The 25423-nt window shown below is 37.4% G+C and overlaps 1 protein-coding gene across 1 annotated transcript in view; it reads left to right on the top strand.

The window, feature by feature from the left end:
• Window positions 1-25423, top strand: part of CPA6 (carboxypeptidase A6) — a 355331-nt gene that overhangs the window by 285138 nt on the left and 44770 nt on the right. Inside the window, exons 7-8 of the mRNA XM_044657976.1 lie at window positions 22851-22961; window positions 23319-23409. Coding sequence (XP_044513911.1) covers window positions 22851-22961; window positions 23319-23409 — 202 coding nt within the window. The remainder of the gene's footprint in view (window positions 1-22850; window positions 22962-23318; window positions 23410-25423) is intronic.

Raw genomic sequence — 25423 nt, forward strand, 5'->3', positions numbered from 1 at the left:
AACTGGAAGGTGGACTGGTCACATTTTATTCTTAGAAACTTATAAGTATTCATTTATTATGCAATAGAAAATTTGAAGCTATTAAGGAAGCAAATGACATGATGAAAGCCATGTTTTAATGTAATATTTGTAGTGAATAAAGTGACAGTCACTAAAGTTAGGGGTGCTCTCTTAATCCTTGTGGAATGAGGAGGGGTAGAAAGATGAATGAGGTAATAGGAGAGGAATGAAAGGGATGGCTGAGTTTAGGGAAGGAATGGACAAGGCGGTATATTGGATGGTTAGGGAATAAGTGAGGTATTCAAGAGAGGCAGCTTCAACAGACTAGACACTCAAGCTAGAGACAGAGGATACTGGTGGGAAATAGGCTGAACCCTTCCAGGAAGGAAAGGTATCTCTATAGACACAAGGAGTAGGGCCAGTCAGAAATGGCTTAAATCTGCCTTGAAGGCTTTTCTTGTGGGTTTCTCAAGTCCCTCAAAGGAGGAGTCAGAAAGGCTCCTCCCTGTCAGTGAAACTGAAGAGATTCAGGAGGAAGTCTCTGGCAACGACTTCCTCCCAAGATGGATGCCTCCAGTTCCCTCAATAAATAAAAGAGAATAATTAATTTCCCTTTTCAACCCTTGCCTAATCTTCAACACAATGATTCACCAGAGGGTTTGATTAGGTAACAAGGGGGTTTATTAATATTCAGGGTTGGTCAGAAAGGAGAGAGAGGTTTAGGGTTTCTGACAGCCACTAGAGAGAAACTCAAGATGGGGGAGGGTCACAGGGGCGGGTTAGACTGAGAGAGAGCCTGCTCTCCCAGCCAGGAAAGATTTGGCTGCTTTAAAGTAGAGTGTATACTAAATCAATAAATAAGGGATAGTTTTGATTCAAGGATGTCCTACTTGCCTATAGGGAAACTAAACCCATAAAGTCTAATCACTAAAACCCAAAAGCCACCCTTCCTCCCAGAGCCCACAGGAAAAAACACAGGAAAGGTAACAGGGGTGTAATATGGAGAAGGTCAGAGAGAGGTCCAGAGAAATTAGCTAGGTTCAAATTGTCCAGAGACAAAGCATAGGCCAAAAGCAAAGTCAAAACCCAAAGGCAGAGCTCCAGTTGGACCTTCAGCTCTCTTCAAGCCTCAGGTTCCAACTGAACTTCTGTAAGCATTCTAAGGCTTCTAACTGCCAGAAGTTTTCAGTTAACTTTTGTAAGGGGAAAAGCTTCTGGTGCATCTTTGCATTACATATTTTAGTGTTTAGTGTCCAATAAACTCAGTCCTTCTGAACATGTGCAGAGTGCCACTGACATATTTCCCCATGTTGCAGACACTAGAGAGTCTGTTTCCAGGGGAAATGTTATAACACATAATGTAAATGCCCTGGAGAGACTTTGGAACATTTGAACTTAATGTAACTGATTCTGATGTAGTAATCACATCTTAAATAACAGCCCTTTTGATTGGCTACATTTGTAGAATGAGAACTGGGATCTTCAAGAAAACATTAGACTCCCTTGGCTTCTCTCTTGGTTGGGACTCCTCACTCTTGTTTTGATGTACTTTCTTTAGCTGACTTCTTCCTGAAAATTGGAATCTAATGAGAGTCAATACTGCGCAACAAGAAGTTTTGGGGCTTCTTCCAAAAACTACAAGCCTCAATTCTTTTCCTACATAGGCATTTGTTCTTCCATTTTAGGTGAAGGGTGTTGAAGGTTACAACCTTAGGAGTTTCAAGAAGTCAGGATTGCAAGCCATCTTGGAGTACAAGAGTTTGGAAGTCTAGGAGTCCAGGAGTTCAGGAGTCTGAGAATCTGGGAACTGAGTCGATAAAGGGTTTTATAGACAGAACCTAAGACAAGAATTAATTTAGCCAAAATACTGTATTGAGACATGAATTTGGTGTGATTGATGCTATAGAAAAATGTATTATCTCTTTCCCTTTCTATCTCTCATTCTGTAAATTCGTTAGCATCTATGGATACATTAAATTATTGATTATCTCTACCAAATTGGCTCCTAGATCTATATATCTAGTCTTAGTCTCTCCCCAAAGTTTCAGTCCTAAATCAACTGATTATTGAACATTTCAAATTGTATTTCCCAGAGTTATCTTAAACCCAACATTTCTGAAATTTAACTCATTTTTCTCCTAAACTCTCCCCTCTCCTAAACGTCCTATTTCTATCTAAACCATTTCCATTTTTCCAGAATCCATTTCCTGGATTCTTCTATCTCTTTCACTCACATATCCAGTCAGTTGCCAAATTTCCCCTTTCTACATTCTAAACAACCTTTCTCGCTATTCACAGAGCTGTCATCTTGGTTCATGCCTTAGTTCCTCTTTTGCCTAGTGTAATAAGGGGATTTTAGAATGTAGTAAGGGAATCTGCAGGATGTAATATGGGACTGAAGCTAGGGGTAATAGCTGGTAGGAAAAGGGAATAAGGCAAGGCAAGGGACCCAAGGCTGGAGGAAATCAAGGGACTAGGCTATAGGTAGTAGCTGGTTGGAATAAAGGATAGGCACTGTGGATAGGGGTTTGTGAATCCCTAAGGCAATATAGCGGATGAGGAAGGTACAGTGATGAAGGTTGGTATTTGAGGTGGTAGGAAAAATAAGGGAATGTCTGAGTTTAGGGAATATAACACTGAGGTAACAAGGGTTGCATGGGAGAGGATGAGTTAATCTAAGGCAGGCAACAGCAGCAGGGAACCACAGACTGGATACTCAGGTTAGAGACAAAACACTGAAGGGAAACAGACTGAGGCCTTCAAGTAAAAGGGACACATTACAGAGCCAGGTTAGAGCCAGCCAAGAACAGCTTGAAATTGACTTGAGGCTTTGGTCAGTTTCACAGGAAGGGACTAGAAGGAAATATTGAAGTTACATTTCCTTCAAGATGGATACCCTCAGCTTCCCTCAAACTCCAGAGAGTATGTTATTCCTCTCTCTCTTCCTCCCTCTCTTATTAATCAACTAATGAAGTAGCCACAAGGTCTTGATTAAATACAAACGGGTTTATTGTCTTCTAGGATAGATTGGCAGCGTAGAGGATACAAGATAGCCCTAACAGCTGCTTAGAGAAAGCTTCAGGTGGGGGAAGGGAAGCAGGAATGTGAGAATGAGTAGCCCAACTTACTTCAGCCTCAAGAGGGTTTGTAATCAAAGGGGTAGGAAAGCTAGATACAATGATTCAATAAGGTAAATTTGCAATAAGGGTGAGCCCTATTTGATTGACTAAACTATCACAGATTTGAACTATCAGATCTATTCTCCTTTCCAAACTTCTCATTCAGGTAGGGAAAATGAAGGTGGGAATAAGGTAGGGTAGGGAGATTGAAAGGAATTAGCTAAATTAACAATTTTAAAAGAAAAGCTGCAAAATATAGGCCAGGTTTCAAACTAAAGAAGGAGCTCAGATGGACCCTGGTTCTCTCCACGAGTTCCCAGGACCAACTGTCCTCTTTCCCAAGATTCTAAACTCCTTAACTGACAGAAGAATTCTGCAAAGCAGTTATGCCCCCTCTCTGCACCACACTAGATTCTTTCCACCCTCCTCTAATTGTTCTCCTGCTTCAACTCTGTCATCCCTCAACTCCATCCTATATACTACTACCAAAGTACTTTTCCTTAACAGCAAATCTGATCATATATCTCCCCTATTCAACCATTCCCTGTACTTTTCTATTGCTTCTAGGATAAAATGCGAACTCCTTTCATCAGCTTTTAAAGCTCTATACGAGCTGATCCCAACTTATCTTTCTGGACTCACTATACCTTATTCCCCCTTCTGTGTTCTGTGATTCTGCCAAACTTCTCTCTTCCTCACTCATGACTCTCTCTCCTAACTGTGCCTCTGCATTGACTGTCTGTCATGTCTGGAATGCACTTTCTCTTTTCCTCTACCTCATATATTCTCTTTCTTTCTTTAAGAGTAACTTAGACACCATCTTCTACATAGAATTTTTCCTGATTTCTCCAACTGCAAGTTCCATCCCTTTCAGACTACCTTGTATTTAACTACTTTGTATGTGTGTATCAACTTTTATATTTGTGTTCCATGTGTTTACATATAGTAGTGATGCAATGGATAGAATATTGGGCCTGGAGTCAGGAAAATCTGAGTGCAAATCCAGCCTCAGAAACCCCTATTTTCTCCGTTCCTCATCTATAAAATGGAGACATGCTGGAGAAGAAAATGGCAAACCACTCCAGTATTTTTGCCAAGAAAACCCCATGGACAAAATCCATGGATTCACATAGAGTCGGACATAACTGGACACCTGAATAACAACAAATGTGCTTATGATACATATTTGTCATATCCTCCATTCAAATGTAAAAAATAGTTTCATTCTTTGTAATTCTATCCCTGGGGCTTAGCCCAATGCCTGGTGCATGACAGGTACTTAATAAATACTTGCTGATTGATTGATTGCAAGGTATGATGCCAGGTCCTGGAGTTATAGAGGCAAAACAAAAATCTGTCTTTGCCCTCAAGAAACTTATATTTGGGAGATGGAATCAATTACATTTGCATAGATAGATGTACAAGACAATTATCAGAGAGACCACTAACAACTAAGGAGATAGAGTGTAGGACAGAATAAATACAGGAGTCGCTGACCCCAAAGTTGAGAGCTCATGTGATGGAATGAACATAGATGGAATTGACAGAAATAAGGAAACTTCTCACATTTTTCAGAACCATTTTGTTCAGCATTATGTTCAGTTAGTTAGAATACTAAGTAGGTGAAATAATCAAAAGGGGATAAGGGAGCATATGATGACTATATGGAGAAGATTGAGTAAATAGTCAAAACCAAAATACTAAAAATAGACCAACTCTCTCAATTCATCTTTTCTGCCTTCCTACCCAAATCTCCAGGGCCTGATAGATCCAACTATTCATATTCCTTTTATATCACCTCTGATGTCCAACAATGACCTCTGTCCCACTCCAGGGTTTCTCTCACACTCTTACACACCACTGGTGCTAATTGCATGGTTCAGTAAGAGAGACTAACCAGAAAAGATACATATTTAGGAATCTAATAGTTGAGATTCTGAGGAAATGTTAGAGCTTGAGGGTAGGCAAGAGGAATATTACAGTTTGGTTTAGTAAAATATCTTTTGGATAAGGCCCATATTTCGATCACTGATTTGTTTATGAGACTAAGATTTCATTGTTTCAGATGCTGATAGAATTGTGTTTGTCTCATTTGTCAGAATTACCCCTAAGTGCAAAAAACAATTTCTGCCTGATTCACTTTCAGCAGTTTGCTATTGCCAATCTCTCAGATTGAGTACTTCAAACTGGCTGGTACTGTGTTGGCCTATGAGTTATTTGTAGCATTAATTCTTAGCTCAAATAACTCTGCATTGCCAAGACAAAGTTCACTATCGCCTTTGTTTCATAGATCATGTTTGAAAGTAAGCCAAAAAGCACAAATTGAAGACACAAGACAATGAAACTGAGCTAACTCAACAGTCCTTGTCATATATTCATTCAAAGCTTTTAGAAATAGAAGCCTGTTAAAATTCCATAGAAAAAGGCAGAGCACTTTGGGAAAGAAGAGTCTATCAGTCAAAGTTTGCTGCCTTGGGGAAGAGAATGTGCCAAAAGTGGAAGAAATATAGAGGTAGCCTTAGATCCTATCACCCATAATGGAGCCATAATGGGGTTATGGTTAGATTCAAAGCAAGGGGAAAAGTGAGGGAGAAACTGAATTCTCTCCTGGTATGGAACTTCCCTTCATAGGTAATTCCCACCATCTCCAGTCTCTGCTCCTACATGTAGCCTGAAATGAAAGTTGATAGTGCATGACTCCCACCTTGTATACAAATAGAACCTGAACACTTGTTCCTCCATGGGGCAGGCTTCATTCAAAATCATAGTTCATGTTCTCACATTAACTTCTTTCCTTTTTCTCCAATAAGTAAGGATACTGCTGATTCAAAGAAAAAAGATTTAATTACTTTTCATAACAGGAATATTTGAAATAGAACATTCTCCACAAACCTGGGGCACACTTTCTCAAAAACATTGTATAGGTATCCCTTCCACATTACCACTTTCCCTATCATGGTTTTAACATATCACAGGTCAGCATAAGAAATTAATAAGGGAATTTTTCGAGAATTTTGCAGACACTGTAGACAACATACAATGGCCAGCAAGTGACATAGAAAATTTTAGAAACTCAGAAATACATAAAATACACGTATAGATTATGTAACATCAATATATCTTATCTTTTAATAGCATAAATGTACACAATTTCTTTTACTGTAAACATGTCATGAAAAAAAGAAAAAATCAGACTTCTCTGGTGTGAAGGGAGGGCAAAAACTTTTACATGCATTTCCAGATTACAGGGACACCACTAGCCCCCACAATGTGGAAGCGATATCTGTGTTCTGACTGGAAGATGAACCATATCTAAGGAAAGAAAATGAAGAGATTAAAAAATAGGGATCACACATAAGAAGCAACAACATGAGAAATGCATTTGGCCACAGCACACATGTAGAGGGAAGCATACCTCATTCGACTGACTCTATGCCAATATCTTCTGGTAATGTCATGTTCTTCCTAGGCTTATTCCCCTCTAGGGATAACTGTCCTCTGGGTTCTGCTGGTCTCCACTGATCTCAGCTAAGTGGTTGTATGGAAGCTATTAGACTGGTAGACTCAGGCTGGGCCAGCCAAGCCAAATCAGAATCAGCTTCAGATTGTTCAAGTATAATGACTACAACCTTTCCCAATTAAAGAAGTCTGACAGTCATTAATTATGGCCACCAAATGCAGCTGAGAAATGTTAGGATGGGCATTCCCAGGCTAAAATTAGGCCTTTCTTTTTCAATTTCTGTGTTGTGGGTTGTAAGGGTTAAATATTAAAAGTTGAACTAAATATATAAAAATGTGGTCACCAAAATTATTACTCAAATCACAATGACTTTTTATGGTAGTTTATTTACAAAGGGAGAAACAGTGAAAGTAAGAAAATCAGAGAGAGAGTAGATAATTACTCTGGCCCAGTCTGAACCAGGCAGGGCTTCAGAGGCCCCAGCAAAGGGGACCTAGAGGTAAATTAAACAAGGGTTTTAGCCACGTGGCTTCCTCCAAGACAAGGGGACCCTCCAGAGGCTAGTATCTTTCAGAAAAGCCAGGAAAGGGAGTCAGCCTTTTTCAGTCACACATGTGGTAGTTCTAAGGGAAAAATCAAAGAGCAGTTCGAGATCCAAGCCAGAGCTCCTCTAAGTTCAAGTGCAAAGGTGAAAAAATTTCTCACAGAAAGTTCTTGCCACTTTTAAAGACCATTCCTTTCATCACTTTCTGTGCCTTCCTTTCACTTTATGTGGACCAATTGCAGCTATAGTTTTTTGATTCTAATTTGTCACCCACTATCACACACATGCGTCACAGACCTCCCCATACTTAAAGATACATGGGGTGTATATGATTCTGGTGATTAAATCTAAAAATGGACAGAGCCGAGTTATTCCCATCTTCACACTGTTTTAGTACACTATAACAAAAGATAAGGTAAGGAAGTCAGGTTTACCAATCTACATCAAATTTCTGTTTTTATCATGTTTATCTGTTAACAATAAACCCATTGACTATATTTTGGCCAATTATTGTTTCCAAACATGTAAAATATACAATTTTTACTGTACCTCTATGTACATTGTGTAGTATGTAAAATCATTTAGCCATGTTTCACAGGGCAAGCTGGCAGTTCCTCCATTAGAATACAGAACCTGGCATAAGACAGGGACTTGTGCCAGCCTGACATTTTGAAGGCAGGGTATATAAAGAGCTCTCAGACCCCTGACTTGGTCACTTTTCCTTCTACCTTTTTGGGTTTGGGACCCAGGTTGGAGGGAGGTGGAACGTGGGTTTAGCTTACTTAGGCAGGTAGACTTGGGCATTTTATCCTCAGCTTCACAAGAATACCTTCAGCATTTCAAACCTAGTTTAGTGAGGTTAGCTGTTTTAAAGTTCTTAGAATTACCTCACTCTCTTACCAAATCCCTTTCACCTAATATTTCATCATCAAATAAATCCATCAATCCTTTACACCTAAGAACTTGTAGTCATTGCCTACCTTCATCTAGGGCCAAGTAAGGACAGCTGTCTGGACTTTCTAAAGGCTACAGCTAGTCAGCACCACTAACAGTTGGATCAGGAAGTGCCATATTTCCTTCCTGTTTGATTCTATCATTTATCCAGTAGGAAATTACTTCCTTCTTAGGGCAGAGCTATAGAATCCTGAAGTTAAAGGAGTTTGAGTATATTAGCGGGAGAGTATTTCACTTATCTGCCAAGTTGGGTGAAGGATCCCTGGTGCTTCCACACCCCTACTTTAGTTCTATAGGCTCAAGACTGGCCTGATTCCATCCTCCTTACTCCTCCCACTTGTGTAGCCACCTTCCTTTTATTACAATTGGTCCCAGTGATGGATTCTGATGAGTCAACTTTTATTCTAACTAAGGAATTGTTCATAGTAGATAGCTAAATAGAGCCTTTGTGTCTTTTGGATTGTTGGAATCAAGAAGAGTTCATGCTACTGAGACATATGACAAAAGAAGTTAAGTGTCTCAGAGTTTTAAGGACTTCTTCAGGGTAAAGGAAGAATCCACACCAAGAAAAGGGTGTCTTAGTTTAAGATCCATATTGAGGTTGATGTGTAAGTCACATATCTCAGAGGATCATCTATAAATAAATGAAAGAAAGTATGGCTTCTTTCCATTCTGCTTTTAGTTTTTGCAACCACTGGGTTCAGGGAAATAAATCCTCAAATCTAAAGATGAAAACCAGAGTTTTTGGTTGAAAAAAATGGCATTACCACATGTCTACTAAAAATAAACTAGATCTTTCTAAGAAGAATGTCTATAACACATGTGCTAAATGTGCTAAGTAAAAGGGTATACATAGATAATTGAGAAGATAACTAATCCCTTTGCAACCCTGATAATTAGATATAAAATCTTCCAAGTAGTTGATTAGGCAAATAAAGTTTCGTATTTAATTACATAATGGAAAATAGTTCATAATAAGGAAAATCATCTGCATTTTAAGTTACATCTATCTATCTTTAAGGTAAATACAATACTTTCATTCCTATTCTGCTCCCTCTATTTCTCCTTTTAATTTCTCTTTTTCTCTTACTCTCAACTCTTTCTCATAATTGTCCCTTTTTCCATGCCCTTTCCACAACTTTCTTCCCTTACTCTTTTACTCCAGAGGAGGGGTCGGCATCGTATGACTCTCCAACCATATCTGGCTCCACCTCCCAACAAGCCAGTCCTGGCAGAACCCCAGGATGTGCCCCATATTCCAGTACCTTTCACCTCCATCCTCCTCCTTCCGCAGGCGTTTATGGCTCTCACAGTCAAAAAGGTTGCCAACCGTTGCTCCAGAGAGAAATTTTGTGTCTACCATTGTCTGGCAAAACAGACAAATTATCAAAAAATAGGAATTCAGGATACTATTTTTCTTCATTTTTATTGATTATTTAGGCAAAGACTCCCTACTCAGTGTGACTAAATTACATTACTCCACATTTTTAATGTCATAGTCTTTGATCAGCTACTCATGTACTTGTCATATTTATTTAAAGAATGTTTAGAGCAAACACACTGGGGAAAAACTTCCTGTTTTGCAATCAGATTATTTAACTTCATATCAATAAAATGAGCCTTTAAGCATCATTTCTGTTTTTACTTTGAATATCTGCATAAAGTACTACACCTTTCATATTTAAGGCAAAACTACATTAAATTTAGTTTGACCAAAAATTTCACTGCATGACAGCAACCCTAGATACTTATGTTTTAAGTTGACCTACAAGTTTCATTGTGTTCTTTATCAGTTGTTTTTTTTTTATGTTTGTGACTAGTAGCATTGTAGATATGGAACTAAATAGCTCCTGGCAGAGTGGGAGCTATCCTCCTAACCTCTTCCCTCTATGCAAGTTAGACTTAGATAGTCTTTAAAGGATACACACTGCAGACTTAGTTGAGTCTTTCAGGGGACTTCCTTGTCAACTGAGTCGCAAGCAGTCATAAGAAGTGGAGGGGCTCAGATGTTTGGATGAAGGGAATCACTATGGGTAACTTAAGAAAGGGTATTTCATTCAAATAAATCAATTTAAAGTGTCCTCAGTGCCTAGCCTTGTTGAGTGGCCTTCTCATGCTTTGACTATGTAAATCTCTTCTTGTTAATTGTTGAATGACCTAAGAGTGCCTCATTTTGTTTCATTTTCAAAACTAAACTACCAGATAACTAGATTGAATCAATAGCCCAGAGGAGAGGCCATTGAGTTCAATCCTCTAATTTGACAGGTAAGGAAACTGAGGCCCAGTGAGTTGAAGTGACTCACCCATGGTCACATAGCTAGGTGACGCAGTGATTACAGCACTGGACCTAGAGTCAAGAATACCTGATTTCAAGATACTTGCCAGCTATGTGAACCTGGGCAAGTCACTTAACCCTATTAGCCTCAATTCCCTCATCTGTAAAATGAACTGGAAAGGGAAATAGCAAACCACTCTATCTGTGCCAAGAAAACTCCAAATGGAGTAAAAAAGAATCCATCATGGTCACTACTGAAGTGACTGAATAATATCAACAAACATAATGAAATGGCAAAAAGGAAGAAAATAAAAAATATAAGAAGGCTTATAGGAAGTGATGCAAGGTCAAACAACAATAATTGCACATTGAGAAGTATGTAAAAAATGAAAGTGAAAAGAAAGATTTTAAGCAGTCATGGACACAGGTAACATTTTTGTCATGTTCTTCGTGTGTGTGTGTGTGTGTGTGTGTGTGTGTGTGAGTGAGTGTGTGGCAAGAGGTTCAGAAATGCTTATCTACTTGAGCTTTGGAGAGTTTTGAACCTGAGACTGAAACCTCAGCTCTCTTCTCTTTAAGGGAGAGGGAAGAGCAAATGTGGTAAGGATACTGGAGAAAGTACAAGCACACTAAGGCACAGGTCCTAAGAAAGCCCAGGGCTAGGTTACCAGTGCAACAGAGACCTCAACCCAAGAAGTAAAAAGGGACTATCACCAGCCCTTGCCACTGCTTCCAAACCCCATCAATTCCATTCCAGACCAAGTGGCTTCAACTACATGGGCAGCCTCCCTTTATTTCTACATATTCTTCATTTTCATTCCAACTGAGCCCCCATATGCCATTTCTTATTACTTCAAAAAGTCAGGTTTTTCCAATGTTAGCTAAAAGTTCTCAAAAACAAAGGCTTTCTCTAAGATATTATTCAGCCTGTACATGCATGTGTGTGCATGTGTGTGTGTGTGTGCCTTTCAGAAAAATGTTAAGCAGCAAAATAGGAAACTAACTATGGACATTAGGACATAACAAGAATAGGTGATTTTTTTTTCTACTTGCTGAAATTTCTACCCATTGAGGTCTGCAAGCAAACTGTAATGTTTTAACCGAGGGCTATTACCATAGCTCCCCAAAAGCAAAAGATTAATTGAATTTGTACTTACACCAAGGCATGAAGTGAGCTGACAGTGTTGGGAGAGAAGGAGGTTTCTTAAAGGCAAGAGAAACTCCTTCTCTAAGACAGTGACCATGAGCAATTCCCCTCCATTGCTTCTCCAAGACAGAATAGAGGCAGAGTAGGCAGGATGATGATACCCACAAGGACATCTGAATAGCAGAGTTGGGAAAGAGTGACTCTACCTATTGTGGGGGTGGGGGTCATCAAAGAAAGTGAATGAGTGGCTAATTTTCTTCTTCAAGCTAATCACTTCATACCTCCACTACTACTCTTATTTGTATGTTAATGTGTGTATGTGTATAAACAAATTCTAAGCAACAGTAGTTGTGGTTTCATGCACAGTCTTCTATATTAGGATACTTTGTTAATAGTTGCTAAATTTAGAATTATCCTAAAGCAGATTTTTAAGACTAAACTGACATTCAAAGACATTGACTGCTGCCCAAGATCCCCAAGCCTATGGAAAAACTAGAGTTTGAAACTAAGCTTTCTGATTCAACTTTCAGTGCATACCAAATAAACAATTTTATTAAACACTTTTTAAAGTATGAGCCATTCAAAAATGAAAAACACCATCTCTGTCTTCAAGGAGCTTATAATCTAATTGAAGAGACACATACCCAAAAAGTTAAATCAGGGGAAATTGTGTTGCTCTAGATTAGGCAGGAAAGTGCTAACTATGCCATGTATGCCATTCCAAAAATGATATTTAGTCAAACACTGAAATTTGGGCTGAGGAGGCTCACTGATCTTTGAATATGAATGCTTCCTAGCAAAAAAACTCTCAGAAGGTTCACTGAGGTGGATCAATGAAAAGAGTACCAGACTTGGAAGCAAAAAGACCTGAGTTCAAATGCAGCCTCAGACACTTGACTAGCTGTGTGGCCTTGGGAAAGTCACTTAACCACTGTTTGCCTCAGTTTCCTGACCTGTAAATTGGGAATCATAATAGCACCTACCTCCTGGGATTGCTGTGAAGAACAAATGAGATAATAATTGCAATGAACATAGCATAGTGCCTGACACATACTAAGCATCATATAAATGTTATCTATTATTATTAAATGAGAAACATGCACCTTTCATCTTGACATGACCACCATCTTGATTTCCCAACCTGATAAATATCAGCATGCTGAGGTATAGCTGCTAGGAGGGATGGTGGAAGCAGATCTATTCAGAATATAGTCCTGATAGACAAAAGTATAGCAATAGGAGTAGGGCTATAGAAAATGAATTGTCAGGGTTTGAACTCATTCAGCCATATGTGCATGGGAACAAAGTGTCTGCCAATCACTGTTCTCCACTTTTCAGGTTGATATGGCGCTTATAAATAACTAATAGATGACTAGAGACATATATCTTTTCCAGCAAAATCACAAAACTCACACCAATCAGTTCAATGAACTAAGAAATGTCTTCAAGGAGATTATTACAGCATGACCAATCATGGGTAAACAACATATGCTGAATCAAACACAATGGGTAATCGAGTATTTTCCATTCAGACTCAAGGAAAGGACATATATGAGTTACATCATGGACATATATAGAAAAAGCAAGTTTTACCTTAGAGTAGGAATCCTTCTCTGGTTCAAACAATTGCAGATACAATTCCAAGGATGGCTCTGAGTTGATCAAGACACAAAAACTGTTTGAGAATTAGCCAGCATATTTCCCCTATGAAGTGGGGAAATAGGGAGGTGGTTATTGCTAAATTAGAAAACAAAGTCATTCTGACAAAAGCCTGCCTCATGTGTTTTGGTGGCTAATATTATGTTGTAGTGATACAATGGATAGAGTATTGGACCTAGAGCCAGCAGGAGCAAAGTTCAAATCCTGCCTCAGAGATTTTCTAGCTGCATTTGAAGCCTTTAATCATATCCTGTCCTCACCCACTTGTTACACCTGGACATACTCTGTGATCCAGTGACACTCTCTTTCTTGCTAGTCCCTAAAGAAGACACTCCCAAATCCCATCTCGAAGCATTTTCACTGATTGTCTCCGATGGCTGGAAATCTCTCCCTCCTCATCACTACCTCCTGGCTTCTTTGACTTCCTTCGAGTCCCAGCTAAATTCCAACTTTCTATAAGAAATTTTTCCCAATTCCTCTTAACTATTTCCTGAAACTGTATTCAATAGAGTGAAGAAGCACATGGTCAGTGTTAGCAGACTGCAAAACATAAAGAAGAAAAAACACAAAAGTGAAACAAAAGCTGTCAGAGAACCAATAAATCAATCAATATGAATTTATTAGACAGTCTGGAAAGAAAGGTGGACCAGCCCTGTATTTAGAGCAAGGAGTAACCAATGGACAGCATACATACTCCATTGGTATCCACACAGTGTCAAGAGAACAAAGTCCCTGTGGTAGAGACATATGATAATAAATCTAAACCTGGAATGGAATGCAATAATCGTCTAGCCCAACTCCCTTGTTGTGTTTTATTTTGTTTTTTTAAACCTTTACCTTCTGTCTTAGAATTGATATTAGGTATGAGATACAAGAAAAAAGAGTGTTAAGGGCTGAGCAATTGGGATTAAGTGACAAGGGCCATATGGCTAAGAAGTGTCTGAGGCCAAATTTGAACCCAGGACTGCCCATTTCTAGGTCTGGCTCTCTATATACTGAGCCACTTAGTTGCTCATCAACTCCCCTATTTCATATTTGAGAATCTTAGATGGGAGAAGTTTGTGTGATATATTCAGGTTAACATAGTAGTAATTGAGAGAGCTGGAATTCACACTAAGATCTAACAGTTCCAGAAGTTCATCTAAATCCAGTAGCAAGAAGAAAGTCAGGACAAATAGTGATGCAGCAGTTGAGATGGGATGTAGCAGAGGACCTTCACATCTTTGCTGTCTGACCAAATTCTAAGTGCTCCACAATGCCTACTTCAGGGCCACTGGAACTAACTGTTCTCATCTGCCTCTTGCACTGGGGGAAGTCTTCACATGCTTGGGGTAGACATTTCCCCAACTCACCAATGGGTTTGAAACCTGCAGGTTACCTTCAACCTGGTTTAGTCTTTATGCCAAGATGGTGTTATTCAAATGTGGCCACTGCACATGTTACAGATTCATGGAGCCACTGGTAAGAGTTGCATTATATGACTTGCCCAGAGTCACACAGCTAGTAAGTATCTGAGACCAGATTTGAACTCATAGAAATAAGTCTTCATGACTCCAGAGCAAGGACTCTATTCATTATGTCTCCTAGTGACTTGATAATACCAAAGGAAATACCTAATAGCCTCTCATTCATTCATTATTTTTCAATGAGCTGTGTTCTTCCTCTGTTCTATGCAGAATAGAAAACATCTTCATTCCATTTTTCTAAAATAATAATTAAATAATTTAGTTAAATAAATAATTAATTGGATTATTTAAGAAATAACAGCTTACTTGTCAGAAATTAACTCTGTTGGTTTGTGTTATTTACATGGACATTTGAAGTTGGTTTTTTCTCCCTCTGGTCCTTGGTTGCTCTATTATATATGTTATGTCTGATATACTGAATAGAGAGATTTCAACTAAAACAGGAAATATCTAGTTTTTCTGTTCTCCCTTTCATATGAGGTTCCCCATATCTCTTTTCACGGTATTGTCAAGCGATTATTTTACTATCATTTAGTATTCACTGAGTTTCTTACAGGGTAATAAACATTCTTACAGACTGAGATCTATCCCTCTATTCCCTTGGAAACTCTTCTCCCTCCCATCCTAAAGTAATTTTTTTTGTGTTGAATTTTATATCCTTTCCTAGGTGCATATAAGCCTGAATATTCCTAAGGATATACCATTAGTGTCCTAAATAATTCACCCCAATGAAGACTATTGTTGCCCTTGATATTTGTGTTTCTTCTTATGGTTATCACTAGAACATGTTTTCTTCCCCGGTGTATTCTTTGTTATTTTCTTAGTCTCTTACACCTGATTTGGTATGTTTGTTTCTTGGTGGGGAGGGGAACTGATTAGAGCAGGGGAAAGTCTTTCCAAAGCTGCCCTTTTGAAGAGCTGCATCTCTCATCTTAAAATTGCTTTAGATGACATTTATATTGTTTGCATATCAACATAAAGTGCCCCAATATTCCACAATCTGACCATGACTTTAAAGGCAATAATTCCCTTTTTCTCCCATGAGAAAGCAACATGAATGATGAGAAAAGGGAAATAAATTTGTCTTTATCTAACTCCATAAAGATTTCTACAGATCAAGGTTCACACTCTGGGTTCCATACTTTTCTTCTATTTTAACAAAAAATTTCTTGCTATTCTTTCCCCCTTAACATGTTTTCCATGGTAGTAAATAGAAGTCTGGGCTTGAAGTCACAAAGGGTCAGGTTCAAATCCAACCTCTCACCCTTATCGACTTCTGCAAGATGTTTAAACATGTCTATGTGCCTTGGACAGCTCCCTAAAATAGAGCAACCAGCCTTTCACTTAGTAGCTATGTGCTTTTGTGAAGGAAGCTTCCATACCAGTAGTTTCCCATGCTGACAAAGTCACAGGTCTTTTTAACGAATGTTTCCCACTATGTGAATAGAAAGCCAGAATAGATTGTGACTCTTTGTGATCTCATTTGGGGTTTTCTTGGCAAAGATACTGGAGTGATTTGCCATTCCTTCTCCAGGTTATTTTCCAGATGAGAGGACTGAGGCAGACAAGGTTAAGTGAGTTGCTCAGAGACACATAGCTAGTAAGTATCTAAAGCCTGATTTGAACTCAGGAGGATTAGTCTTCCTGACTCCAGGGCTAGCATTCTATCCACTGAGCCATCTAGCTGTCCAAAAGATAGATTTAGAACATGGTATTTAGTAGTGGTGTTTTTTTTATGTCTACAAGTTAATTGACTTCACAATTAAACCCATCCATTCCTTGAAGACATACCAAGTACCTAGCCCAAGACCATACTCAAAATCTTCTCTAATACCTCTTAGCTTAAAATAGCAACATTTTTCAGTGAAATAAAAATTTTAAAACAAGTTGAAGTCAGATGGGTGCAATTCCTTGTAACTGCCACACTGAGGCATGTGATGCATTGTTTTTATAATGAGCTTTAAGCCATCACTACTTAAGATTTCCTTGTAAGAAACTATTCATTGAAACTTAAATAGATATACTTTGACCCCCAATCCTCTCTTCTTCTATATATACATGAACAGTGTCTTCTACATCAGAAAAGAAATGCTTCTAAGATTCTTTACTATACAGAAGAATCAAAATAAACAAAAACCTACAGTTCTTTATTTTTATCCAACCAACATCCATATCTCTGAGAAATGAAGCTTTTTTTTTATTAAAGGTAAACAGACAAGGACCTTACACCAAGTGTCCTTGGCTATGCATTCCGGTATTACCACCACCTTTTCTCATCAGAACTTGCTTCCTTTCTCTAACCTAAATCTCATAGAGTCATAGAATTTAAAAGCAGGAAAAAACCTAAAAGAATATCCTTCCTGCTACACTTTTTGAGTTCATTTTTCCTATGCTGTTTACATAGAAAGGAAGAACAATTAGAATGCACTCAGACTGATAAAAACAAGTGTCCTGTATATAATATAACTATGTTTATACCAAATGCTGGATAGAGAGTGAATACATCCCAGTCCTGGTAAGAATGGAAAATCTAATACAGTGAATTGAAGCATACCTCATTAACAAGTCTTCTAGAAACAAAGCTTATTTATTCCAAAGTAAATCTTTTTTTAAAATCATAATGGGCAAAGATCCAGCAGCAGGTCAAAAACAGATGTTAAGAGGAAAGGAATAAGCATTTGTATAGTACTTACTATGTGATGGGTCCTATGCTAAACCATTTTTACAAACATTATCTCATTAGATCCTCACAACAACCCTGGGAATTAGGTACTGATTAAATTTGAACTTAGATCTTCCTGACTCCAGGCCCAATACTCTATGCAGTGAACCACTAGTTGCCTTTAAGGAGGAAATTTCCATAAGTTACTGTATTCCAGATAGGTGCTGGTAGAGCTTGTGAATGCTGGCAGTCCTTGAGAGAGGTGGGGGCCCTCTAGTGAGAATGCAAAGAAAAGTTTCAGGACATCTACATTACTTCCTTCTCTCCCATTCACTGAAAAAGTCAAGAAGCTCTATTCTGACTGTCTGATTGAAAAGAAATAAGGAAGGTGGCCTGTTAGATCAGCACTACTCTGCTCTATCCCTATTGAAACATTTTCCCCTTGCAAGGTTCAAGAAGGGATTGATGCTCAATCATTAACAATAACAACAACAACAAAGTAAATGCCAGGGTGTGTACAACTATCCATTGGCATATTCATTGAAATTTCATCCTATTGTGAAAATCAGGTAGGAGACCAGAGAAACTCAAACTGATCAAAAGGATTAAATGTATAAAATCTGTAAAATTTGGAGTTATCAGACAGTTGTTTCAGAGCCACATGTGGCTTTTCAAGTACATAAGTGCCACTCTCCTAGTCCAAATTAATGAATGTATTGGTGTGTTGACTCATCTTATTAATGCCAGAATGGATTCAGGATTTCAAACAATGATTCACCAGCCTTATAGGGAGAATATTCTACCCCACACAAGAAACATTGATTAGATGCAGAACAATAAATAATGCAATATGTAATACACATTTTCTTATATACTATTTTAGTACTTATTAAACCATTATCATTTGAAATTTTATTGTGTAGATTTATATAAGTTAAATCAAGCATAACAAATGAACAAATAAGTACATATGAAGTTACTATAAAAGATATCTCTGAAATCAACTGACATATCATCCTTTTATTAATACTATTCTTATTAAAGTTATATTCTAAGAATCTTCAGTGTATCTGTGACTCATCAGCATGAGAGTTCCCTCCACCAGTGAAGATCACAATCCCTCTGTACCTTCTCAATCTGTTCATTTCTTATCCATTTTTATTAGCAAATTCTCTAAAGAAGACTATTCAACACACCTTGGACTTTCCTTTAGATCATTAATAATTCATGGACAGAAGCCCAGCTCTTGTTCTATTCATTTGTTATCTCTAGCCTTCATTAGATAACCTACTCACCTATTTTTCCTGTAATCCTTAATGTCTTTTCATTCATTTCTTGGGCACAAGCTATTATGCTATATCCTACCTCTAACCACCATGCATTTTCAATTGCAATTTCAGTTCTTCTGAGATCTATCACAGAACCATAGAACTAAAAGGGATCTCCAGGGTCATCTCATCTAACCTGTATCAGAACAGAAATCTCCCTCTACAATATCTCTGATTATGGATTCATTTGAAAGAAAAAAAGATCTAGAAAATCAAGAGAAATCCTGAAATCAAGTAGGAGTGAAAGAGAAATAATGCTTCTAGTTATCAAATTATATTATAAAGCTGTAGTAACAAAATATCTTAGTGCTGGCTAAAAAATAGAAATGTAGATCCATGGAGCATACTAGATAAACAAGAAATAGAACTTTACAACTCAATAGCCTAGTGTTTGATAAATCTAAGAACATAACCTGGGAGAGGCCTCTCTATTTAAAAAGAGCTGCTAGAAAAATCGGCAAGCAGTTTGGCATTATGTGTGCGTCCATACACACATACAACCTAAATATAAAAGGTCAATTTTTTTAATCAGAGGAAAATGAAAAGAGATGACTCTCACAAAGATGGCCATAGAAAGAATTCTTTACTTAAAAATGGTTAAAAATTATGCCAGAAGATAAAGAAGGCAGGTAAATGACATTGAAAAGCTTTTGCACACACAAAAAATCAATATATCTAGGATAAAAAGGGAATTGTCAATTGAGGAAAATGTCAATGGGACATCAAGTATCATCAAGTATGTTTGATATCCAAGGTATACAGTGAATTAACTCAAAAATAAAGACAAGGAATCATTATCAAGTAGATAAGTGGTCAAAAGAGATGAACAGATTTTCAAATAAAGAACTGCAACTATTAAAAACAATATGAAAGATTGCTCCAAATTGCTAGAAGATTTTGCCTAAAACTCAGCAAGTTTTCCAAGATGACAAAAATGGAAATTGTTGATGTTGGAGGAGCTGCAGGAAGACAGGTACCCACTAATATGTTTGTTTTTCTTTTAAAACTTATTTTCTGTCTTAGTAACAATCTAAGATGGATGGGCAAGGGCTAGACAATTGAGTTTAAGTGGCTTGCCCAGAGTCAGACAGCAAGGAAGTAACTAATATATTTTTGATGGGGCTATACATTGGTCTAACTATTATCAGAACCATCTTGAAATTTATTTAATAAAGTAACTAAAATATCCATACCTTCTGATTGTAAGATTTTACTACTAGGGACAAGCAAAGAAAAAAATTCCAAAATGCTATTAGCAGTACTTTTTGTAGTAGCTAAAAATTAAAAACAAAATGGATATCCATTGATTGGGATATGCCAGCAAACCTCATCAGACAACCATAGGCACTCCAGATCCAGTCCCTCCTATAACTCAGATCTCTGATGTTCTCTGAGGTACTTCTTCATCCTCAATATGGCAATTTATTATATTTTTACCAGGGATGGAAATAGAAAAACAGGAACTAGACACTGGATAGCAAAGGCTTGAATATTTCTATTTTTTTAGCCCTTAATGGCTTCTGAATACAAATTAAGACACTATTCAGAATTAAATGTTGCCCTGATGAATGTTATGGGTTCAGGGTTACAGCTTAAAGTAACCTTCAATTTTTTTGTGACCTGGAAAAAAGCTCTGCTATTACCAGCTCCTTAGAGAAACCGGAAATAAGCAAAGACAAGATAGAGAGAACATTTGGAGCCCAAATCTGAAGCATTTTTTTTCTCTCCCCCAGATGTTTGATAAATCTAGTAACCTAATTATCAAATATTTGCCTATGGGATTGTCTGATCACCTAAGAAAAGAGGACTTGAGTTTGTGCATTGCACTCCAAATCCATAGTCCCTCCATCTAGGATGAGACCACAGCCACAGTGCATTTCTTCTTGTTTGAATTTTCTTTCTCAGTATGCTGGAATCAATACTAGGAAGAAGTATATATTTTTCATTTTATCTCTTATTCATCTATATAAATGGCTTTCTCTCTTCCCCTCCCACTTCATCTTCCTATTTTCTTCTCTTTCTCTCTTCTGCCCCCCCCACATAAACATACAATTATTGTTCTCAGAAATTGGTTGTTTGCCAGATCCTGGATTATGAATCCTCAAGGAGCCAGTCCATTGAAGCTAATGCTCTTTGAAAAGCTACCAGCTTAATTTTGCAAAAAGTCTACTTTGAATTTTGTATCTTCGTAGCTTTTTAGATAATGTATTCATACTTTGTTTATATTAAAAAGAAGGAAATTTTCACCACCACATATTTCTGGATTGTCCTTTGAGTCATTTGAAATGTTGAATCAGGATACTGTGGCGTTTTGAAATAAATGGCCATACAGCTTTGCTAGGAAGACATTTATGTTATAATCTTAATTTATCCCACATGGCTTCCAGTTCCAGATTTAGTTCAAATAAATGCTCTGACCACAATAGTGCTATATATATCTTTCCTAGGATCATAAAAAATACATAGATATGTTAGTGATTAAGGACACAGGATGACAGTTGAACATAATAGGAGTCAGATGTGATTCTCTTAGTTCTCCATGAGGCTTGCTCTAGGTCCTGATAGCATCAGCTAGTGGATTAATAATGGGAGTTGTTCTAGGTCAGAAGCACAACAATTCATCTTTGTGATTATTATTGTTGTTCAGCCATTTCAGTCATGTCCAACTCATCATGATCCCATTTGGGATTTTCTTGAAAGATATTTGTCATGGTTTGCCATTTTCTTCTCTGGTTCATTTTGCAGATGAGGAAACTGAGGTAAAAAGCTTCAAGTGGTTTGCCCAGGGTCACATAGTTGAGTATGGGCTTGTATCTACTGAAGGGAAACAATACACAAAAGGAGACAGGAGAGAGAAGAGGAGACACCAAATGCTGTGTTGTGGTTTCTTGTTATACAGAGTTGAAACCAAGCAGAACGATAGATGCAAAGTGGAATAATTTTATGCCTGAGACAAAAATCTAATGTCAGGATGAGTGAAGTAAATAAATCTCTTTTTGACTTACTGTTTTATAATCAAATACTTCAAGAGGGATATCTCATATCCCTAACTCAATAATTACAGAGAGCCTAGAATTCTCTAATGAGTCAATAAATCAGAGGTAAAAAACTGAATAAAGCCTAGATATCTCTGTTGAATAAATAAAACATGGGCATTTTAAATAAGCATATTAAAAATCTTTGACCAAATGAGGAATCTTTTAACACTACTGTATAAAATGAAATGATGTCAAATAAACTTTATTCATATTGTTAGCAAAAACTCACCCAAATCTATCAATTTTGTATAAACTAGCAAGCCAATTCAGAACCAGGGATGTGAGTGTCTGGAAATGGAGAGGACAGAGGCCCATTCCAGCCAAAGGCCCTGAGAGGGAAACAGAAAGGAGAATCGAAGAGAAAGTACTGGAGAATGAGGAATGAGCTGAAACCCCATAAGCTGAGCTGAAAAGAATTGTTGACATAGGGATGACAGGCAAAAGAATAGTGTGGGGGGGGGGGGGCGGAGAGAAGAACTGAATTGCATTTAAGAAGTGAGAAATTAAGGAGGGCTATCAAGCCCCTTCTTTGAAGCAGCTCATAGCAGAAAACTCAGGCTGAAACCACCAGCTGTACTTATTGTCCAGGCCTGAAAAAAATTCCAAGAAAAATTCTTACATTTCTCCAACTTTCCCTCCCAGTATTTATCTATTAACAGACACTATAATATACTCTGCTGCTTTTTCGCTTGAATTTTGCTCCAATCACAAAGAGGCTAATAGATAGATAGTAATATAAATTTGTATTGTAAATTGCATTGTAAATTGTAAAATGTAAATTTAAGCAGAGTCAAACTTCTGTCTGCATGTGGTTTTAGCTGTTTTTCAGTCATGTCTGACTCTTTGTGACCTCATTTGGGATTTTCTTGGAAAAGGTACTGAAGTGGTTTGCCAATTCTTTCTCGAGCTCATTTTACAGAAGAGGAAACCAAGGCAAATAGAGTTAAGTGTCTTGGCCATAAGAGGATGTGGTTGATTACATCTTCAGAATCAAAGGCTTAGATAAATTGATAAATGTATCTGATGTGGCTACCTACACTCTCCTCAGTGATACCTGTATCCACGGTTGTTACAGTTGTATTTCTTTTGATTTTTTAAACTTTTCCTACTTAATTTCTTATAATGCCTTTTTTGTTGTTGTCATTCAGACATTTCATAACTACTAAACTGTAAAAGAAATTTATTCTTTGTCTTTTAGGTTCTTCAGACATATCGAAGTGATCCTGCCATAAGGAAAATGTTAAATCACCTCTATTTCTACATCATGCCTGTTTTTAATGTTGATGGATACCATTTTAGCTGGACCAATGTAAGTCATTTTGTCTTTCCACTGGACACTGGATAAGTCATAATACATAGAATTTTAGACGCAAAGGCCTTTAGGAATTATCGAGTTAAACTACCTGATTTAACAGAGGAGGCCAGAAAAGGTAAAGTTACTTGCCCAGAGTCACAGAGATAGTTAATAGGAGAGCCAGGAGTAGAACCTCCATCTCATGATCATTGACCCAACATTCTCTTAATTAATTGCTCTGCCAACCCCTTTCTCAGGTGGTCAAAAAGAATATCATGCATAAGTTCTGAGTAGTTGATCTACTATTGTACTGTATATGTGACTAACCTGTAGGCATTCTTTTCTTTCATCTATTTTCTTAATTGAGGTTAGGATCGATTTTGGAGGAAAACAAGGTCAAGAAACTCAAGGTTCCGTTGCCGTGGAGTGGATGCTAATCGTAATTGGAAGGTGAAATGGTGTGGTAAGTTTGGAAATAATTGGAAATTGGATCACAAGGTGCCCATAGGTTTCACACTTCAGAGTGACGAGCCCATTAGCAATCCAGCAGGAGTCTTTTTTTCTAGTCTATGCAAGACTGACATAGAAAAGCACAGACACAGGGTCTCTGTCATGATTCTCAAAGGAAATAAGGATAGCTGTATGTGTGTATATATTTTAGGATCAAGAATTTAAATCTGTCAGTCAAATTTTGAAAATTGATCATTTAAACATAAATGTAAAAAGTGGGAGGAATGATGTATATGTGTCATAGAAATAACTAGAGCAGGAACTAATTTGTGATTTAAATCTAGTTGAGTAATTTTAACATCCTCACCCCAACCATGTTTATCCTGTCATGCTGATGAAAGCTGCCAAACCTTTCTTTCTAGTTATAGTCAAATATAGTCAGAGTATATTTGTTAAATTATATAGAGACAATTTTATTTTTTCCTACCTTTCCATTTCAATTTATTCCTTTTAATAAGAAAATAGCTTTCTGGCTTCTTCTTATGCTTTGATGAGTCTGTGGTCTCTACCAGGTAGAGACCCCTTCCATCAGTCCAGATCACAACCTGCCCAACTTTTACAAAGGGGTCTAAAAAATAACTTTTAAAAGGGAGATAAAAATGTGGGGAAAGAATAGTCAGATATGTATGTCTTAAAGCGAGGAAAATCAGATACATAAAAAGTGGAGAAAAATCTCTTTGAGGCCAGAAGAGAAACAAAGAGACTGTTGAAACATGGCCACTGAAGTCATTTTTTACTTTCAGAACTACTCCTGGCCACAAGAGGGTCACTTTTTCCAAAATCAGCCCAATCTTAGGTAAGCAGAAAGTACAAATTAATAGATGTTTTTGAAAAAGACAATCTAGAATTTTTTTGTAAAATATTAATAAGGAAATAGCCTTCTGGCTTTTTATGCCTTAATAGGCTATTGGTCTCAGTCACAGGGGGGACCTCTTCCAACTGTACAGATAACAACCTCTGCATAGCTTTCCACTGTTTTGTAGTCTCTTGCCATGTCATTCTATAAAATCTCTAAAGAGACTCTATTGTATGTGTTAGAGACTTTGCTTTGTGTTTTTTTAATATTTTGTGGGTACAAATGTAGCCCTTGAATTATCCATATATTATACTTCACTCTAGTTACATAACTGACCTACTACTACCTTTTCTGGTCTACATAACATTGATAAAGCACTACATAAATGTGTTGTCCATAATAATAATGTGTATCCTTGATAACTACAGAGAACTGAAGAAACTATAGCTATTTTAATATCTTTTTTGATGGTACATTCAGGAAACATGTCTTTGATATATTATTATTACTAATATGACAACTCCCTGTAACAGTTTGCATTTTACAAAAGAGCTTTTCACACAATTCTTTGAGGCAGGTAGTACAAGTTTTAACATCCCAAGTTTGCAAATGAAAAACACTGAATTTAATTTAATTGATCCAACATGTATTAGGTACCTGCACTGTGTAAAGTACTGTGATGGGTGCTGGAAATATAAAGACAAAAATAAAATCCCAGGCCTCCAGAAACTCACATTTTATGGAAATAATTTCCCATAATCCTTCATTTGATAATCGTCAGAGCAAAGACTTGCTACCATGGCTAGTGCTCTTCCCCAACACCATTCTACCATTCACAATATTATTCTCTTGTGCTATTAGCTATATTCAGGGTTTTTTTCCAGACATTTTAACTTTTTTATTCTTTTTTTAAAACATTTATTAATACTTATTTTTTAGAAAAGTTAACATGGTTACATAATTCATGCTCTTACTTTCCCCTTCACCCCCCAATATCCCCCCCTCCCCGCCCATGGCTGATGCATATTTCCACTGGTTTTAACATGTGTCATTGATCAAGACCTATTACCAAATTGTTGATAGTTGCATTGGTGTGGTAGTTTTGAGTCTACATCCCCAATCATGTCTGCCTCAACCCATGTGTTCAAGCAGTTGTTTTTCTTCTGTTTCC

The sequence above is a fragment of the Gracilinanus agilis genome, chromosome 1, assembly GCF_016433145.1.
Source record: "Gracilinanus agilis isolate LMUSP501 chromosome 1, AgileGrace, whole genome shotgun sequence".
Taxonomy (NCBI): Eukaryota; Metazoa; Chordata; class Mammalia; order Didelphimorphia; family Didelphidae; genus Gracilinanus; species Gracilinanus agilis.